The sequence below is a fragment of the Lepus europaeus genome, chromosome 3 (assembly GCF_033115175.1).
Source record: "Lepus europaeus isolate LE1 chromosome 3, mLepTim1.pri, whole genome shotgun sequence".
Classification (NCBI taxonomy): Eukaryota; Metazoa; Chordata; class Mammalia; order Lagomorpha; family Leporidae; genus Lepus; species Lepus europaeus.
This window is the reverse complement of record NC_084829.1, coordinates 35,019,393-35,037,162: the sequence shown is the minus strand read 5'-3', so window position 1 is coordinate 35,037,162 and position 17,770 is coordinate 35,019,393. Positions and strand designations below refer to the sequence as shown.

Below are 17,770 nucleotides of genomic sequence, written 5' to 3'. Positions count from 1 at the left end.
CACGTTGCTTTAGCGCTCGGCAGCAGCACGAGGGCAGGGGCTCAGCTTCTCGCCTGTCCGTGGCCTCCCCTCCTGATCACCGGATGACTGCAGCAGCTCCGAGTCTCAGTCCCTGCTGGACAAGTAGGTGTAGGGTTTCTTTTTGTGCAGTCTTTCTATCATGATGGGAAATCTTTCTCAGAAGTCCCCAGAAGACATCCTGTCAGGAGCCAGGACCCAGAATTGGGTCACGGGCGTTGGCACCCGAAGCAGTCCCTGCAGAGGGGCATGGGGTTCATGGCACCCAGCTCAGGCGTGCTTCTCCAGGTGGCCGGGCAGCCATCAGTGTCCGCCAGGACGCCCGCTGTGGACTGAGAAGCCCATTTCCTAAGGTGACAGCCCACTCAGAGCTCGTGCAGACCCGTAGGCAGCTCCTGTTCCTGTGGTAGAGGTCCTTGGAGGGCCAGCCTCAATGAAGACCATCACTCACATGAGTGCCTCTGCCTGGGTGCATGTGTGTGGGAGACGCTGGGGGAAGGACGGGCTCACTGAGGTCTCCCTGTGAGTCCAGCCTTTCCCAGGCAAATACTTCTACCCCAGGAAAATGCCAAAAAGCTTTTGGTCTCTCTTTTTAATAAGTAGGCAGTTGCTGAGATTATTCTTAATTTGATCTAAAGTACTAGAATTGGTATTGTATACATTGAAGTTTAAGGGAGAAAATACCTCCGTGTGGTTGAATAATGAAGGACAACATGTATTTTATTTAGAATTCTCACTAATAGCTAAGATAAGTTTTTTAAAAATAAACATTCTTTGTCTGGATTAGGAGCCTTTGACATAAAGATCGAAATTGTAGCCGCTTTCATATAATTTGAGAAAAACGGTTCTGTATCAGTATCCAGACTGGACCAAACTTTATATATATCCCAAATCAAATCTTATCCCCAAATGTCTAAGCCAAATATCTGTCAGAGATGACCCTGACACTTCCCCCAATCTGCATGCAGGAATCATGTGAGATACAAATATAACCCACTGTCAGATTGCCTGTGGCAGAGTTGGAGAGCGAGCTGCACTCTGGGTCCGGGGGACTTGGGAGAAGTGGGACAGTTGCAGTGACACTGTCTTAGAGCAGCTTTGCCTGTGAGGAGTATTTCTCTTTATCAGCTCTGTGACTTTAGAGAACAGAAACCCTCTCTTAGAAAAGGAGGACCTCTTCATAAGGAAACTGCTAAATCTCAACATTGTTTACTTTCATGCATGTGTGGAGGCTATGGCAGGAGCACAGGTGTTAGTCTCAGGAGACCCAGAATCAGAGCATAGAACTGGTCCTCCGGCAGCTCTGCCCACCCTTTCAGGCAGCTAGCTATGTTGGTTAATCCATGAAATGCAAGCTAACTAGCTTTAGCAGGTTGTGGTGAGCAATTATTTGAAGAAATAGAGAGAAGCAATTTAAGAATTTAAGAAAGGTAGACATTTCCATTCAAGTGGACCAAAGCCACAAACAGTGGATGGATATAAAGAATTGATACATGAGTTGGCACTTTGGCATAGTAGGCTAATAAGCCTCTGCCTGTGGTGCCAGCTTCCCATATGGGTACTGGTTTGTGTCCCGACTGCTCCTCTTCCAATCCAGCTCTCTGCTTATGACATGGGAAAGCAATTGAAGATGGCCCAAGTCCTTGGGTCCCTGCACCCATGTGGGAAACCCAGAAGAAGCTTCTGACTCCTGGCTTTGGATTGGCTCAGCTCCAGCCATTGCAGCCATTTAGGGAGTGAACCAGCAGATGGAAGACCTTACTGTGTCTCTCCCTCCCTCTGTCTGTAGCTCTACCTCTCAAACAAATTAAACTCTTTTTTAAAAAGTTGATATAACCTTTTAAAAAAGAATGTATATAAAATAGAGAAACCAGGCATGTTGGCAGAGAAAGGAACATAATTCCTTGACAGATAATTAACAGAAGTTGATTTTAAAATATAAGTCATCCAAAAGTATAAGCCATTAAATCAGGGGTGGGGAGTGTGTAGCCTGTGAAATCTTTTGGCCTGGCCCTGCCAAGGCAACCATAGGCAGGACTCCAAATTCAATATGTCTATATAGGCAAGCTAATTTTTTTTTTTTTTTTTTGACAGGCAGAGTGGACAGTGAGAGAGAGAAAGGTCTTCCTTTTTGCCGTTGGTTCACCCTCCAATGGCCGCCGCGGTAGGCGCGCTGCGGCCGGCGCACCACGCTGATCCGATGGCAGGAGCCAGGTGCTTCTCCTGGTCTCCCATGGGGTGCAGGACCCAAGGACTTGGGCCATCCTCCACTGCACTCCCTGGCCACAGCAGAGAGCTGGCCTGGAAGAGGGGCAACCGGGACAGGATCGGTGCCCCGACCGGGACTAGAACCCGGTATGCCGGTGCCACAAGGCGGAGGATTAGCCTAGTGAGCCGCGGCGCCGGCCCAGGCTAATTTTTTTTAAAAAGATTTATATATTTATTTGAAAGGCAAAGTTACAGAGAGGCAGAGAAAGAGAGAGAGAGATCTTCCATCCACTGGTTCACTCCCCAAATGGCCACAGCGACCAGAGCTGGGCTGATCCGAAGCCAGGAGCCAGGAGCTTTTTCTGGATCTCCCACAAGGGTATAGGGCCCAAGGAGTTGAGCCATCTTCTGCTGCTTTCCCAGGTGCATTAGCAGGGAGCTGTATCAGAAGTGGAGCAGCTGGGACTTGAACCGGCACCCATGTGGGATGCCAGCATTGCAGGCGGTAGTTTTACCTGGTATGTCATAGCACCAGCCCCAGGCAGTAATTTTTTTAAGTTGATAATTTTGTATGGCTCGTGAATGGTTTTTAAAAGTATTTGGATAATTGGCCCTTGTCAGAAAAAAAGGTTCTCCACCCCTGCTTTAAATCAGTTTCTATCATTTCTATTATTATGTTTCTCTCCCCCTCAAGATTTTATCTATTTATGTGAGAGGTAGAGTTAAGAGGGAGAGAGGGAGAGGGAGAAAGAGAGAGAGAGGAGAGAGAGAGAGAAAGGTCTTCCATCTGCTGGTTTATTTCCCAAATGACCTCAATGGCCAGAACCGAGCTGAACTGAAGCCAGAAGTCTGGAGCTTCTTCTAGGTCTTCCATGTGGGTGTGGGGGCCAAAGCACTTGGGCCATCTTCTACTGCTTTCTCAGGCCAGAAGCAGAGAGCAGGATCAGAAGAGGAGCAGCCAGGACACTAACTGGTATCCACATGGGATGCTGGCGCCACAGCACCAGCCCCTATTGTGAATCTCTTATAAAATGTAAGAGGTGGGACTGGCGCTATGGCACAGTGGGTGAAACCCTGGCCTGCAGTGCCGGCATCCTGTAAGGGCACCGGTTCAAGTTCTGGCTGATCCACTTCTAATCCATCTCTCTGCTTATGCATCTGGGAAAGCAGCAGAGGATGGCTCAGGTCATTGGGCCCTTGCACCCACATGGGAGACCTAGAAGAAGCTCCTGGCTTCAGATCAGCTCAGCTCTGGCCATTGCAGCCATTTTGGTAGTGAACCAGTGGATGGGAGACCTCTGTCTCTCCCACTGTAACTCTGTCTTTCAAATAAATAAAATAAATATTTTTTAAAAAAATGTTAGAGGGCAGGCATTTGGTACAGTGCTTAGATCTCTGCTTGGGACACCTACATCCCATATTAGAGTGCCTGGTTCCAGTCCAGGCTACTGTGTTTCCAGTCCAGCTTTGTGCTAATGCACACCCTGGAAGACAGCAGTTACTTGGGCCTCTGCCACCTTCTGGGCTCCTGGCTTTGGCCTGGCCCAGCTCTGGCTGTTGGTGGGCATTTGGGGAACAAATCAGTGGGTGGAAGATCTCTCTCTCTGTCTCTGTACTTCTGAAATAAGATGAAAATAAATAAACTTTTAAAAGAGCTGTTAGAGTACTTATTTAAAATTTTTGTGTATTTGATACAAACTGAGTATTACTTGTATTTAGAAAGTATTGTTGCTGGGGCCAGTGTTGTGGCGCAGTGGGTTAGCTGAGGCCTGTGATGCCAGCATCCCAAATTGCAGCATGGATTCAAGTCCTGACTACTCCACTTCCTATCCAGCTCCCTGCTAATGCACCTAGAAAAGAAGTGAATGATGACCCAAGTACTTGGCTGCAGCCTGGTCCAGCCCTGGCTGTTTATAGGTGTTTGTGGAGTGAACCAGGGGATAGAAGAGTCTTCTCTCTCTCTCTCTCTCTCTCTCTCTCTCTCTCTCTCTCTCTTTCTCTCTTTCTCTCTTTCTCTCTTTCTGTTTCTCTCCCTGTATCACTCTGCTTTTTAAATAAACAAACCCTTTTTTAAAACACATTTTGCCTTCATTTTTCACAAAGTATACAGTAGCATGGCATTAGTAATGAAGATGAGTTATAGCGTTATCCAGGCACATCCAGGCACTCCTCTTTCCCTTCTCTGCCACCCCTCTGCTTCAGGCAAAAACATAAAATATAAAAGCAAAGTCTAACAAGTGATAGCCTGGCCCAACCACAGGACAGATACGTCCATGGAGCAGAAGCACAGCAGAGTTGCAGAACTGCAAGGGGAAGCTGCAGCTGCCTGGCCTCAGGGGCTGATTGCACCCCGTGGAGTGGAGGCGTCCCAAAGCCTCTCTTGAAATGGGATGGGGGGGTTGGACACCAGGAGCCAGGCTTTTCAAAAGACATGAGTGGCCTAGTTAAGGAGAGGATGCAGATAAGTAAGTTAAGATGTTCAAAGCGCAAATCCTTACACTCTATTAAAATGATAGAAAAAGGTGCTGTGGCATAACGGGTAAAGCCCTGGCCTGCAGTGCCGGCATCCCATAAGGGTGCCAGTTTGAGTCCCGGCTGCTCCACTTCTGATCCAGCTCTCTGCTGTGGCCTGGGAAAGCAGTGGAAGATGGCCCAAATCCTTGGGCCCCAGCATCCATGTAGGAGACGGGAAGAAGTTCTGGCTCCAAATTAGCCCAGCTCCGGCCGTTGCGGCCATTTGGGGAGTGAACCAGCAGTTGGAAGACTCCTCTCTCTCCCTGCCACTGCCTCTCTGTAATTCTGACTTTTGAGTAAATAAATAAAATCATTTTTAATAAAAAAGAAAGAAAAATGTCACAGAAACAAAAGCATACATGGTTGGAATAGGCAGATATGAAAAAGTAGGAATGGAAATACCAGTCTAGTTAAGAAAATTAATCAGTTGAAATAGACTGAAAAAATCATCTTTAATGCACAAATCTAAACAAGTACGCAAGGGCTGATGGGAGTTAGTACACACTAAAACATTCTAACCAACTACTACTGGAGTTGCCCCTTTGCAGCCTCGTGCATTTCCATTACAATAACCTATTGCTGGCAGAATTAGTCTGTTTTTGTTGACACAAGTCTTCCTGAGGTCCTGCAGGGTGCTAGGCTCCTCCTGCACAGCAAACACGGACAACCAGGAAACCAGTTAGCAAGGGTCTTGGCACCCCATGGATCTTGCCTTCCGGCCTGTTCCTCACTGTGCCTCCAGCTCACGCACTGTTTCCTAGCTTAGGTCAGGCAGTCAGTATGTATTTGTTAGCTAAATGACTGCTTTCCTGATGGCTTCATGGCCTTGATTTGCTTGCTCTTTTAGGCTATGGGAAGAGAAAGTTGGAGGACTTCTCTCTCCTCAGAGTGTACCCAGCTGTGGTCAGTCTGCGGCTGGGACACACAGGAAGGCGGTGTAACCTCCATACCTGGAGTGCACCCCACCTGTGTCCTCTGATCTTTTCTTTCTGTTTTACAGACTGCTCCAGAAGGCTGCCATTAAGACCAGCAGGAAACAGTGTGTTAATTTTTCCCTTTCATTTTTCAGGCTGGAGTAAAAGGGACATTGGGAAGACTAGTTGGAATTTTTGAGGTAAGTCTTTTACGCCCTGTGGAATAAATGTATGTTAATATAATAACCACAGAAATCCTAATTGAGGGAAGAGGCCATCTCTGTTTCACCTGTGTAAATGCAGAAGCGCCATCAGAGAATAAATAGCATTCTCCTTTAAATCCTGTGGGCTTCTCCTCTAGACAACTGGAATAACTTGCTTTACTATATAGCCCATTCCTACTTTTCTATCTCTATTCCCAAGGTGGGAGGAAAGATAGGTAAGTGTAGAGAAAAGAGGAAAATTAGCAGATACGGAGCTGTGGCAGAGGAAGGGGGATTTGAAATGAAGTGGAAGGTGTGGGAGACTGCGGGATAAAGATGAAAAGAGTGGTTTGGAAGGAGGGCAGTGTTCAAGACACTTGGCTTGTTGGCCTCAATGGCGGCACCACGCTGTCCCCAGCCACTGTCTCTCACTGGCTAAACGGACCTGCTGCTTATTGAGAGGTCACAGTGTTCATGTGAACCTGCAGTTGGGGGAAGGAGAAGGGAGAATGAGTATAAAACTTTAGCTCCAGAAGTGGGCCAGAAAACACACCCTGAATTCATTCAGATTGGCCGAGAGGCAGGTGTCTGGCACAGCTGTTAAAGCCTGCATCCCATGTCACGGTGCCTGACTCTCGGCTCGGCGGCTCGGCTTCCCATTCAGCTTCCTGCTCGTGTGGCCCTAGGAGGCAGCAGGTTATGGCTAAAGTCCTTGGGTCCCTGCCACACAGTAGAAGACCTAGATTGAATTCTGGACTCCTAGCTTCAGCCTGGCCCCCAGCCCCTGCTGTTGCAGGCGTTGGGGGAGTGACTCAGTGAGTGGAAGAGCTCTCTCTGGCTGCTACTCTGTCTTTGCCTTTCAGATGAAATGAAAATGAAGAAATGGGCCGTGATTGTAGGGCAAGATAAAGTAAGAGGAGTCTTGGTGCCTGTGCTCTAGACAGTGTGGGTGACTGTGTTACCTGTAAGTAATCTCCACTGTCCTTTCAGAACCAGGAGAGGAAGCACAGGACGTATGTGTACGTGCTCATTGTCACAGAAGTGCTGGAGGACTGGGAGGACTCTGTGAACATTGGTAAGTCGTCACCAGAGAGACCCACTGAGTCCTACCTAGCACCAGCCCTTGCCTCACTTTAGGTCATTCCCCAGGAGCCTGGTAACAAGAAATAACACAAGGCTGTGTGTAATAAAGCAAGCGTGTATATATTTTGAACTTGAGAAGCTAGTATATTGAAATGTGTGAAAGGAAGCTGTGTTGGGTACATCGTCAACAAATAGAAACATGGCCCATAAAAGTAGAGTGATTGTTTCTGTTATCACAGTGGATCATCTCTAGAGGGTTCTGCTTTGGTACCTCCTGAGCAGACACGGACGGAGGGCCCACTCACTGCCAGGCCTTCTGCTGGCCGCGGCCACCACAGGTGAAGCAGGACCCTGGCCTTACTCCTCACGGCACTCATTCATATTGATACAGAAAACTCTTGGATGACGGCCCTGCCCTCCAAAGGCAATCAGTAGATGTAAGGTGGGAGGGGTCGTTTCCAGTTTTATTGCTGGCACTTGCCCTGTAGGGACACCCAGCTTTCTCCTGAGGATCCGTTTTCTCAGACCACTGCTGTGTGTCTGTCCTGAACAAGCAACTGAGGTGCTTTATGGTTCACTCATGTTTTGATTTTTTGCCTCTGAAGCAAAGTATGTTCTAGAGCAGCATAATTGCTGTTAGAAATTGGCAGGCAGGGCCGGCGCCGCGGCCTAATGGGCTAATCCTCTGCCTTGCGGCACCGGCACACCGGGTTCTAGTCTCGGTCGGGGCACCGATCCTGTCCCGGTTGCCCCTCTTCCAGGCCAGCTCTCTGCTGTGGCCAGGGAGGGCAGTGGAGGATGGCCCAAGTGCTTGGGCCCTGCACCCCATGGGAGACCAGGAGAAGCACCTGGCTCCTGCCATCGGATCGGCGCGGCGGCCATTGGAGGGTGAACCAACGGCAAAAAGGAAGACCTTTCTCTCTGTCTCTCTCTCACTGTCCACTCTGCCTGTCAAAAAAAAAAAAAAAAAAAGAAAGAAATTGGCAGGCAGATAAAATTTGTTCACCAAAACCCTTCCTTTATTGTTAGTACACGCTTTGCTGCCATATACCCCTCCTGCTGTTAACATGGATGGTTCATAGCTCTTCTTCTCCTAATGGCTTTATACCTAATAATAATGCAGTGTGCATAGATAAATGCTTTCAGTATGGATATACTGAAAATAAACTCCTTGACAACCAGTGCCGAGGGCTGGAAAGGAGGCAGAAATGAGTACAGTGTGGTCCTGTCCTCAGGTCAGTCTGTCTGGCAAGAACCTCACATTCGTAGCACTAATTTTTAGGGCACCAGTTGCTCTGTTACTATCCAGTGGGAGAGTAAGCCTTTGAGCTTCCTTCCAAATGGTCTTCCTGAGATTACCCTTACTAGTGGGAAAAAAAAAAAAAAATGGGGTCTTAAACATAGAACACAGGGCAGGCATTGTGGTACAATAGGTTACACTGCTGCTTAGGATGCCAGCATTCCATATTTGAGTGGCAGTTCGAGTCCCAGCTGCTCTGCTTCTAATCCAGCTCCCTGATGCTAATGCATCTTGGCAAGGCAGTGGAGGATGGCCCAAGTGCTTGGAATCCTCCCACCCATGTGGGAGACATGGAGTTCCTGACTCTTGGCTTCAGTCTCGTCCAGCCCTCACTGTTGCAGCCACTTGAGGAGTAAAGCAGTGGAAGGAAAATCTGTCTCTCCTCCCTCTCTCATTCTGCCTTTCAAATAAATAAATAAATATTTTTTAAAAAACAGAGTCTTGGGGCCGGGACTGTGGTACAGCAGGTTAAAACCCCGGCCTGCAGTGCTGGCATCCCATGTGGGCACCGGTTCAAGTCCTGGCTGCTCCACTTCTGATCCAGCTCTCTGCTGATACGCCTGGGAAAGCAGCAGAGTATGGATGGCCCAAGTCCTTGGGCCCCTGCACCTGTGTGGGAGACCCAGAAGAAACTCCTGACTTTGGATTGGCTTGGCTTTGGCCATTCCAGCCATTTGGGGAGTGAACCAGCAGATGGAAGATCTTTCTGTCACTACCTCTCCCTGTAACTTTGTCTTTCAAATAAATAAAATAAATTTTTAAAAATAATAATAGAAGAGTTATATAGAGCTACATTAAAATAGTAAGTTGAGGGTCTGGCTTTGTGTTGTAGCAGGTTAAGCATATGGGTGCCGGTTTGAATCCTGGCTACTCTACTTCAGATCCAGCTCCCTGCTAATGCACCTGGGAAAGCAGTGGAAGATGGCCCAAGTTCTGGGCTCCTGGCTTCAGCCAGGGCCATTGTGGCCATTTGGGGGAAAGAACCAGCAGATGGAAGATCATGTGCTGTGTCTCTCCTCATGTCTTTAACTCTGCCTTTCAAATAAATAAAAAATAAAACTTTAAAAAAAAAAAAAGTTGAAATGAAAACAAAACAAACTACCAGTTTTCACCTAAAGAATTAGCAGTAGTAAAAGGTAACAGTGCTGGCAGGGATGTAGTGAGACAGTGAGACACATGAACAGAATTGGTGTAGCCTTTCAGGAAAACACTTTGGCACTATGTATCCTGAGCCCTTGGACATTCAGTGCTTTGTTCTTGTAGCCATTTTGCTAGGGATCTTTATCTGGGAAATTTAAAAAGGAAAAGCAGGAAGAAAGACTTCCTATGAAATATTATTTAAGCTAAAATTGTAGGCTACTGGTTTCTAATGATAGGAAAATGATTAATTGAATGACAGTACATCCATGCTAGGTATTACGATGTACTGTAGCTATTAAATATCATACTTTTTATAACAAAATATTGCTTAAGAAGCAACAGAAGTAAAAAAAGAACGAGTAACAACTAAAAAGCTAACTTCACAGTGTGCACTGTGTGCCAGGTGCCTTTTAGGTGTTTTGTATATCGATCCTCAGGATGGTCTCGTGAGGTCCACATCCTGCTTATTACCTCTGTCGGTGAGGAGAATGGGCATGGAGGGGCTCGGTGCCTTGCCCGGGTCACACGCTCACTGGAGCTGGAGATGTGGTGGGAACCCAGCACGTGGGCCAAAGTCCTGGTTCCTGTGTCGACAAGCCTTCCTCTACTCTCGCCTGCAGGCTTGGAAACTTGCCCGTTGCTCCCCTCTCGTACTAACTTCTTTTTCTTCGTGCCTCCACAGGAAGGAAGAGGGAATGGTTTAAAATAGAAGATGCTGTCAAAGTGCTGCGTTGTCACAAACCCGTGCAGGCGTCATACTTTGAAACGCTGAGGCAAGGCTACTCGGCCAACAATGGCACCCCGGTTGTGGCCACCACATACTCGGTTTCTCCTCAGAGCTCCATGTCAGGCATCAGATGACTGAAGACTTCCTGTAAGAGAAAGGGAAATTGGAAACCAGACTGAAATGCAGATCCTCCCTCTCACCCTGGCTCTCTTCGCCTCTCCTCACAGGCCTCCTCTCTCTAATACAGCATGATGGGCAGCAGAGAAAGGGGTGTTGGTGGCGCTGCTGCCGGGGTTACGCGGTGGGGCTTCTTCTTTTTATCCGGGGGCGGGGTGGGTAGGTAATTGTAAGTATTTTGTGCATGCTCTGTCTCTCCCTCTTTGCACCCCTGCAGGCCTCTGAAGAGGCAAACAGCGTTCCCTCCCTTGGATTCCAAAATGTTCCTGTTGGCCTCAGCCCAGTCCTGGCCAGAGAGTTTTCTTTGATTTTTTTTTTTTTTTTTTAAATTAAAAGGTACCAGCGTGAGATAACTTGTCAAGCACTTGTCCTGCAGTGTGTGTCCGGTCCAGCAGGTTGGTCATTCTCACTGCAGAATGCATCTACCTACACACTATAGACTGGACGTATAATATGTAAATGAGTGGCTTTTAGAAGGGGGAATTCAACTGTTTGCTTTTTCAAGTTTTTTTTTTTTTTTTTTTTTTAATTTGGTATATTTCTGAAATGGAGGGCCTCACAATTACTTAGCTTTTTGCTTTTGATGCTAGTGACTAGGCAGGTTTCCCTATCCTCCGTTCCCCAGACAGTGAGGGAAGTGCTGGCGGCCTTTGTAGTGCTCCCGGGGCACCTGGCCTTCTCTTCTCTAAGCTGGGTTTCCCTGCCAGGAAAGAAACAGGAAGAAACCAACTGGCTCAGCCCAGATCCGGAGAAACAGTGATAGACGTTGGATTCTGCCCTGCCTGTTGCTCATAGGGTTTGAACTGGATCCTTAGGATGGCTGTCTAAAAACCGGATCCTCGAATGCTGCTTGTGTCTGCGTGGTTTGGAGTCTGTTCCAGAATGTGGCCTATCTCCTCCAGCTGCCGCTCCTCCTGTCCATCCAGGCCTTAGGCCATGCCGGCCTGGCTATTGTCCTTGTGCACTGAGGCGTCTGGCTGTACCTTACAGAAGTGCAGCCGCAAAGTCCTGCCCTCACACCTGCTGCTGTGTGAAGTTCCTCGCCCCTGGGAGCGTGCTCAGAGATGCCAAACTCTGCCCCCCAGGATGGGAAATGTCTGTCTGCAGCCTAGGGGGCGACAGGAGGCCACTTAGTCATTTACTGGAGCGGATGCTGGCTGGTTGGTTTCTGATACAGGTTCATGCTGGCTGCATTTGCTAATTGTGTTGTTTAGTTGAGAAGTAAAATTGTCTTGAAAAGGGTCTTGCCTGAGGGTTGGGCATGGGGGAGGGGGGCACTGATTGATCCCTGGCTTGGGACAGGAGATTGTTGCTATACTCTTAGTGGTGTCTCCTCTGTCAAATCATAGCCAAGATGTGAAATTAAAATCGTAGCTCTTTATTTAAAAATTCTAATAAATATTCAAACTTTGAAAAGCTTTTGCTCTTCTTCCCACTAAAAAGAAATACACGTGTCTGGTAGAGCTGTGCCATTTAGTGTCCTGCCGTTCTGGAGACAACAGCTGACGAGCTCTGACATTTTCTGTCTGTTCTCAGTTGGTGTCCTTTCTCTCATGCAGGAACAGTCAGAAAACAGAACCTCAGAGCCCTCGAAAGGGATCCGGCCCGAGCAGAGGCCTGGGGGATAGAAACGCAGGCACCTCGGGGTGTAAGCCTGACCACCAGCTTGCTGTTCACGTGCCCTGCGTCAAAACAAACACTGCTGCTCTTTGCCTGACTTGGCGCATCCTAAGCTTCTGTCCAAATACATGCGAAGTAGAGTCCACAGAGTACGGGCCACAGATCAATCTTGGGAGTGTGCTGCAGGTGCGTCCCAGGAGGCGGCCGGTGCTCCTGACAGCGGGGCTCGGGGGCCGTGAGCTGTGTGCTCGCCTGTTCACTCTCATGCTCTGAAGATGTTTTGGCTGGATTGCTGGGACAATAGACTTCTCCCAGAAGTGCAGTTTGGATTGGTGCTGGTGTCTTGGGTCAGGAGAGTGGACTGTGGTGACATGAATGGGTCCTATTAATGCAGTTAGCTAGAGAGAGCGTTCTGATGCCTTCTTAGCTGACAAAGGGATGCTTTGTCCGATGCCAGAGCTGTCGGAACTGGTGCTGTTGCCCTGGGACTGCAGTGAGCTGGGCTTGGTGTTTTTCTCTCCCGGCACTGTACACGGATGGCTATTTTTACTGATGTGTAGTTACAGTCCTTTGTGACAGACGAGGCGGTTGTCCGGCTGAAGTAACCTTTATCTCCAGTGACCCTGCTGGTGGGATGTTTCACTGGCACTGATCGGCCATCAGTTCTGCCAGTGCTAGCTTTGTGGAAACAGGCCCTGGGTTTCGGACAGGCAGATGCAGTCTCTGGCTCGCAGGACTGGTTATTACGAGATCGTCCGTCATCGGCCCCCGGATTCAGGAGAGAAGAATGTAATGGGGGTTTTAATTAAAGCTTGTTCTTAGCTTGTAAATTGTAGCCATTTGGGAAACACCAGTAAGGTCCTGCAGCCTCTGTGGATCAGGACTTAATTGTGTGTGTGAGAGAGAAGGGAGTGGACCACAGGAAAGAGTACAATCCATGAGACAGGAGTCTGGATTTTTCTCCTAGCAAACCTAACAGGATGGAACAGTTACTGAATCGGTTGTGTTCTGTTTGTACAAGTGTCTTCTGCCCCGCCTGCCCTTCCTGGAGAGGGCCCCTCACTGCGGGGGCTAGGCTGAGCCATCTGGCAGGGGTCAAAGGGTATGGGAGTGTCGCCCCCTCTGAGACCACGGAAGGCTAGAGGGTGGCCTCACTGCTAGACTTCCGCCCTCGGCGTGGCGCCGTGCATCCTGCAGGGGCCCTGGAGGCCTTGTTCGCACAGCCTCCGAGGAGCAGGGCAGGTCACTGCCCCCAGGATTCTTGTGCAGGCGGTGTGTAAATGTGGTGCTGCTTGGTCAGTTCCTTGGTGCCAAGGACATATTTTCTATTTTGATGTTAGGAGTCAGCCCATGTGGAGTCTCACAGGCATGCCTAGAAGCGAAGACTCACTTCTGTGGGTTTTTTAAAGAAGAAAAAAGGTCTGTGCGAAACCATTCTTCCTCCTCCTGCTTCTCCCCTTTGCTCTTCTCCACTCCCTCCTCACTCTCTGACGGCTCCTTCCAGCCCTCTGTAGCCAAAGGTGTCGTCAGTCTTTGGGTAGCCCTGGTGTACACGCCACATACTGGAGCCCACGGACTTCTCACGGCCGTTTGGGCTGCGTTAGCCTTTGTACAGTCATAATCCTCATCATCTTCTTTTTTTTTTTTTTTTTTTAACAGCTTAGCCTGAGCCACATGCATTTTGTTAACAAAAAGGAGGGTAGTACCCACAGTGTGATTTTTCCACAGTTGTGATTTTATTATTTCTGAAGTATGCTTTCAGCCCATTCTGGCTGAGAGTTGAAATACCTGGAGAAGTCTCCATGTGGGTTAATTTTTGCTTTCTGGTTTTTGTTTTTGTTTTTTAAGATTTATTTATTTACTCGAGAGGCGGAGTTACAGACAGAAGGAGAGACATAGAGAGAGGTCTTCCATCTGCTGGTTCACTCCCCAGCATGGCCGCAATGCCGGATCTGGGCTGATCTGAAGCCAGGAGCCAGGAGCTTCTTCCAGGTCTCCCATGTGCCTGCAGGGGCCCAAGGACTTGGGCCATCTGCTGCTGCTTTTCCAGACCACAGCAGAGAGCTGGATGGGAAGTGGAGCAGCTGGGACTCAAACCAGTGCCCATATGGGATGCCAGCGCTGCAGGTGGAAGTTTCACCTGCTGTGTCACCCCCAAATTTTTGCTTTCTGAAGAGAAATGAGAATTGGCTGTAATTGATAATAGAATTTTATCATGGTCCCATCTGTATTTCAGAAAACAATGCACAGATTTCCAAAAAGTGCGAGGCATGCAGGGAGAGGGAGGGAGGAGATTACTTAAAATGATTAAACGATGCACACAGCTCCTCTAGTTCTCATTCTGAACGATTCTGAGAGAGGCCAGAGCCAAGGCCTGTGGTTCCTGCTGCCCGGTTGAGATGGCCTCGTTTCTTCTGAGTCTCAGTGGGTGGAGCTGTCCGTGTTAGTGGCTCAACCTGGCCTCTGTCAGGCGGGTGGGAGTGGGTGGGCGATCACCGGGACCAGCCTGTGCATTGACCTCACTGCGCATGAGGGCTGTGCTTTCTTTGTCACTTTCAGTGTCACCAAACGCAGTGAGATATTTGAGACATTAAAGTAAAAACTCCTGATCTGAGCAACATTGACTACAATCGGGCAGATTCTGTTGTGCCCACATCTGGTTGCGTTGAGAATCTGGGGCCCGGGGATTTCGGGCGCTCTGCTTTGAGCACCCCACCCTGCCTCTCAGAGAACAGCTAGTTTTGCTTTAACCCAAAAACTTGTGTGTAGCTGATAACCTTTCAGGGGCATCTGAGAAAATGATACTTCTCACCTTCCCGTTAGTCAAATAGTTGTCTTCCTGGCTCCCTTAAGGCCCAGAAGGGAGAAAGCAAGCTCCGAGTTGTGTTGATCTGGGCGCGCTGCGTGCGGGAGGGCAGCAGGCGCGTGGTTTTTGCTGTGCCCGCCCTGCAGCTTTGTGCACAGTGATTGGCGAGGTTGAGCTTGTCCTGGAACGGGAGACTGCCGCCCGGGGAAGAGCCGAGGCGAGCCGTGAGGACTGCATGGTGCAGCCAGACGGAGCTGCAGAAGGTGCTTTTGCCAAAAAAGAAAGATTCTGACCTAGGAGGTGGGGAGGGCCCCTGCTGCTGTCCCTCTAGCAGTCCGTGTAATCACTCCCAAGTTTTCTTTGGTTTACATTCCCAGTTCTTAGCCATAAAACTTATGTGATTTCTTACCAGGCAAAACCCAAAAAAGGCATTTACAGTCCCGAACAGAGGCTTTATGGGATAGACGAGCCGCAGCCTGCCCACGCTGCCCAGGCCATCGCCGTTTCGGTGTGCTCCCTTCCGCCCCAAAGCCAGGCCAGGGTGCAGTGCTCGTAATCACTGAGTCGTGGTCTGGACCGGTCATCAGCTCAGTGCTTGGTATCTGTGGGAGAGCTTTTCAGAGACCTTGGGACGGAACAGTGAAATAGCTTTTCTGGCTTGAGGTCCCAATGAGGAGTCTAAATTTAAATGGATGAATTTATTTATTCAGAAGGCAGGCTGACAGGTGTTGCATCCGCTGGGTCACTCCCCAGATGTGAGCAGCAGTAGCTGGAACTCCAGCCTGGTCTCCTGCATGGCCACTTCCGCTGCCTCCTGGTATGTTAGCAGGAAGCTGGGTTAGAAGCGAAGCAGCTGGGACTGTCACTCATGTGGGATGTCAGCTTAGCCTGCTGCACGCCAGACCCTGACATCAAAATCTTAATTCTTTGAAGTCCTTAGGAAAAGGTCGGAAGTGCTGGCCTTACAACGGAACCCCCTTCTCTGTGTGGAGTGGTGGTGTCACCTGTGGGAAGTCCCTCTGCCAGGGAGAGGGCCTGGCGGTCCCTGCAGATTCATGGAGCCTGTCTGCCAGCACTTGTGTGTGGTACTGGAAACGAGAACCTTAGAAGTGCCACCTTAGCTGAGGCACCACTTGTCCCTCTGCCACCGATAAGACGCTCTGCAGCCTTCAGCCTTGGTCTTTCACCTCCGTCTGTTGGGGAGGAAGCGTGTCGCTAATAAGTGACCCAAAGGACATCTGCTTTTAGTTACTCAGTTACAGCAGTATAACAACTAAAATGGGGGCCCGGAGGGGTTAGGCTGACAGTGGACGCACCTAGGAGCAGTACTGAGAATGACGGGTCTGCTCCACACACCGTCTCCCCAGGCAGCGGGGCTGAGGCCGAGCCCGGGAGAGCCTCGAGGTGCTGGAGAGGGAGCGTCTGCCCAGGGAGCAGAGGCTGTGTCCTCCCCAGCGCAGGGGCCGTCTCGGCTGCAGCCTGCCCTTTGACCTCTGCCCTGCGGCCCAGAGCGGTTCTGCTCAGATCTTTGCCAAGGAGACTCTGCTGCCAGAGTCCTGCCGAGGCCTCCGAAGGCTTCATCCTTTCGCTTCCATCCGAGGAGTCCCGGCACCTGCCATGTCGTCTTCATTAGTGGTTAGAGCAGTGACTGGTCCAGTGTGGTGTAGAAGAAATGTGGACGTGCTGCAGCTTTGTTCACGATGCCTGTTACGTCCATTCTGCTGCTTCCCGGCCGGGGTGGGGGCGGAGGAAACGAGTTCCGTCAGTGTCTGTCTGAAGAAGCCCTCCAACTGGTGCCAGTGTGTCCGTCAGGACGTCGGTGGCCTGGCCTTGGCTGCAGGAGCCTTGGCTTCTGTGCTTTCCAGTGATCTTGGTAAGGGCTGGGTTCCGAGGAGGCCTCCCCCGGGGGGTGACCTCCAGACAGCCCCAGGTTTCCTCACCTCCACGCCATCAGCATCACAGAGGGCGACAGCCCCAGGACCAGCCATGGAGGAGATGTGCTGCCTCCCTGAGGCCAGGTCACCTGGATGCAGTGAGCTGGCCTCTTCCCCGGCACAGGCGTCCTGCTCCTTCCCCTGGTGCACATACATTTCAGCCTCCAGAACCGGCCGGGGCCCCGGGTGCCCGGGCTGCTTCGCTATGTAGAAAGGCAGGAAACAACAGCCAGCGGGCCGGGTCACCTTTGAAGAGGAGGGCGAGCAGGGCCCCTGTGAGTGCCGCAGAGCTAGGAGTCCACACGATGGCGCCGTGGGGCGGAGGGCTTGGTTGTGATCCTAGATCCCGTGGCGCCTGTGCGTGCAGGGTCACAAAGCCGGGGCTTGGTGATCCTGCCCTCGGCCCCGGGGTCGATGCGCGCTGGGATCCACCAGGCTGCGGGCGCGTGGCCTTGCGCTTTGTTTCCCAGGCCTTTTGCTTGCTATTGCTTGGACGTTTGAGCTTTTCCTCTGGCCTGCGCAGGGCCGTGTCCGTGTCTGCACTGCGCTCCCAGGAAGACCTCGGCGGTGCTCAGCAGCTGCAGGGGGTTTGGACCAGAGAAGTCAGGAGGAAACGAGCTTTCCTGTGTCCTGCTCTCAAGGCGGGTGTCACAGGCCTCCTGCCCGCCCCTGCCCATGGGTGCGGCCGGCAGATCCTAGGATTGTGCAGGAGAGCTGAGAAGACCAGCCCAGGTCTGGCCCAAGACAGGTGCACAGCAGATGCTACCCCACCTCCCCTTAATAGCAACCGTATGTAACCCTTCCCCGTCCTTGCTAACATGTCCCCCTGTGTGGCGCCAGCAACAGCGGAGAGACAGACCCTTCCCACAGCTAGAGCGCGCCTCGGTACTGCACTAGGAGCCCGGTGCCCCTCTCCTTTTGTACAAATGCTTGAGCCTGTGAGCGTGCCCCTCCTTTCCATCCTGTTAACTCTTTCCTTCTGTCTGAGCTGTGTGGGAGGGAAGGGCATTGCCACTGTAGGTTGTAATCTTGTGCCAACCAATAAAAACCAGTATTTCCCACACGCATCCCTGTTAGTGTCCAGTCTCTTCTTTCCGGAGTTTTCCTTCAGGCCTTGGTTTCACCC

At 50.3% G+C, this 17,770-nt stretch overlaps 1 protein-coding gene across 1 annotated transcript in view; it reads left to right on the top strand.

Annotated features, from left to right (window-relative positions):
* NUDT3 (nudix hydrolase 3) overlaps positions 1 to 17,711 on the top strand; it is a 92,638-nt gene extending 74,927 nt beyond the window's left edge. The window contains exons 3-5 of the mRNA XM_062185979.1: positions 5,810 to 5,854; positions 6,848 to 6,932; positions 10,063 to 17,711. Coding sequence (XP_062041963.1) covers positions 5,810 to 5,854; positions 6,848 to 6,932; positions 10,063 to 10,241 — 309 coding nt within the window. The 3' untranslated portion in view covers positions 10,242 to 17,711. The remainder of the gene's footprint in view (positions 1 to 5,809; positions 5,855 to 6,847; positions 6,933 to 10,062) is intronic.
* Positions 17,712 to 17,770: the final 59 nt, after the last annotated feature.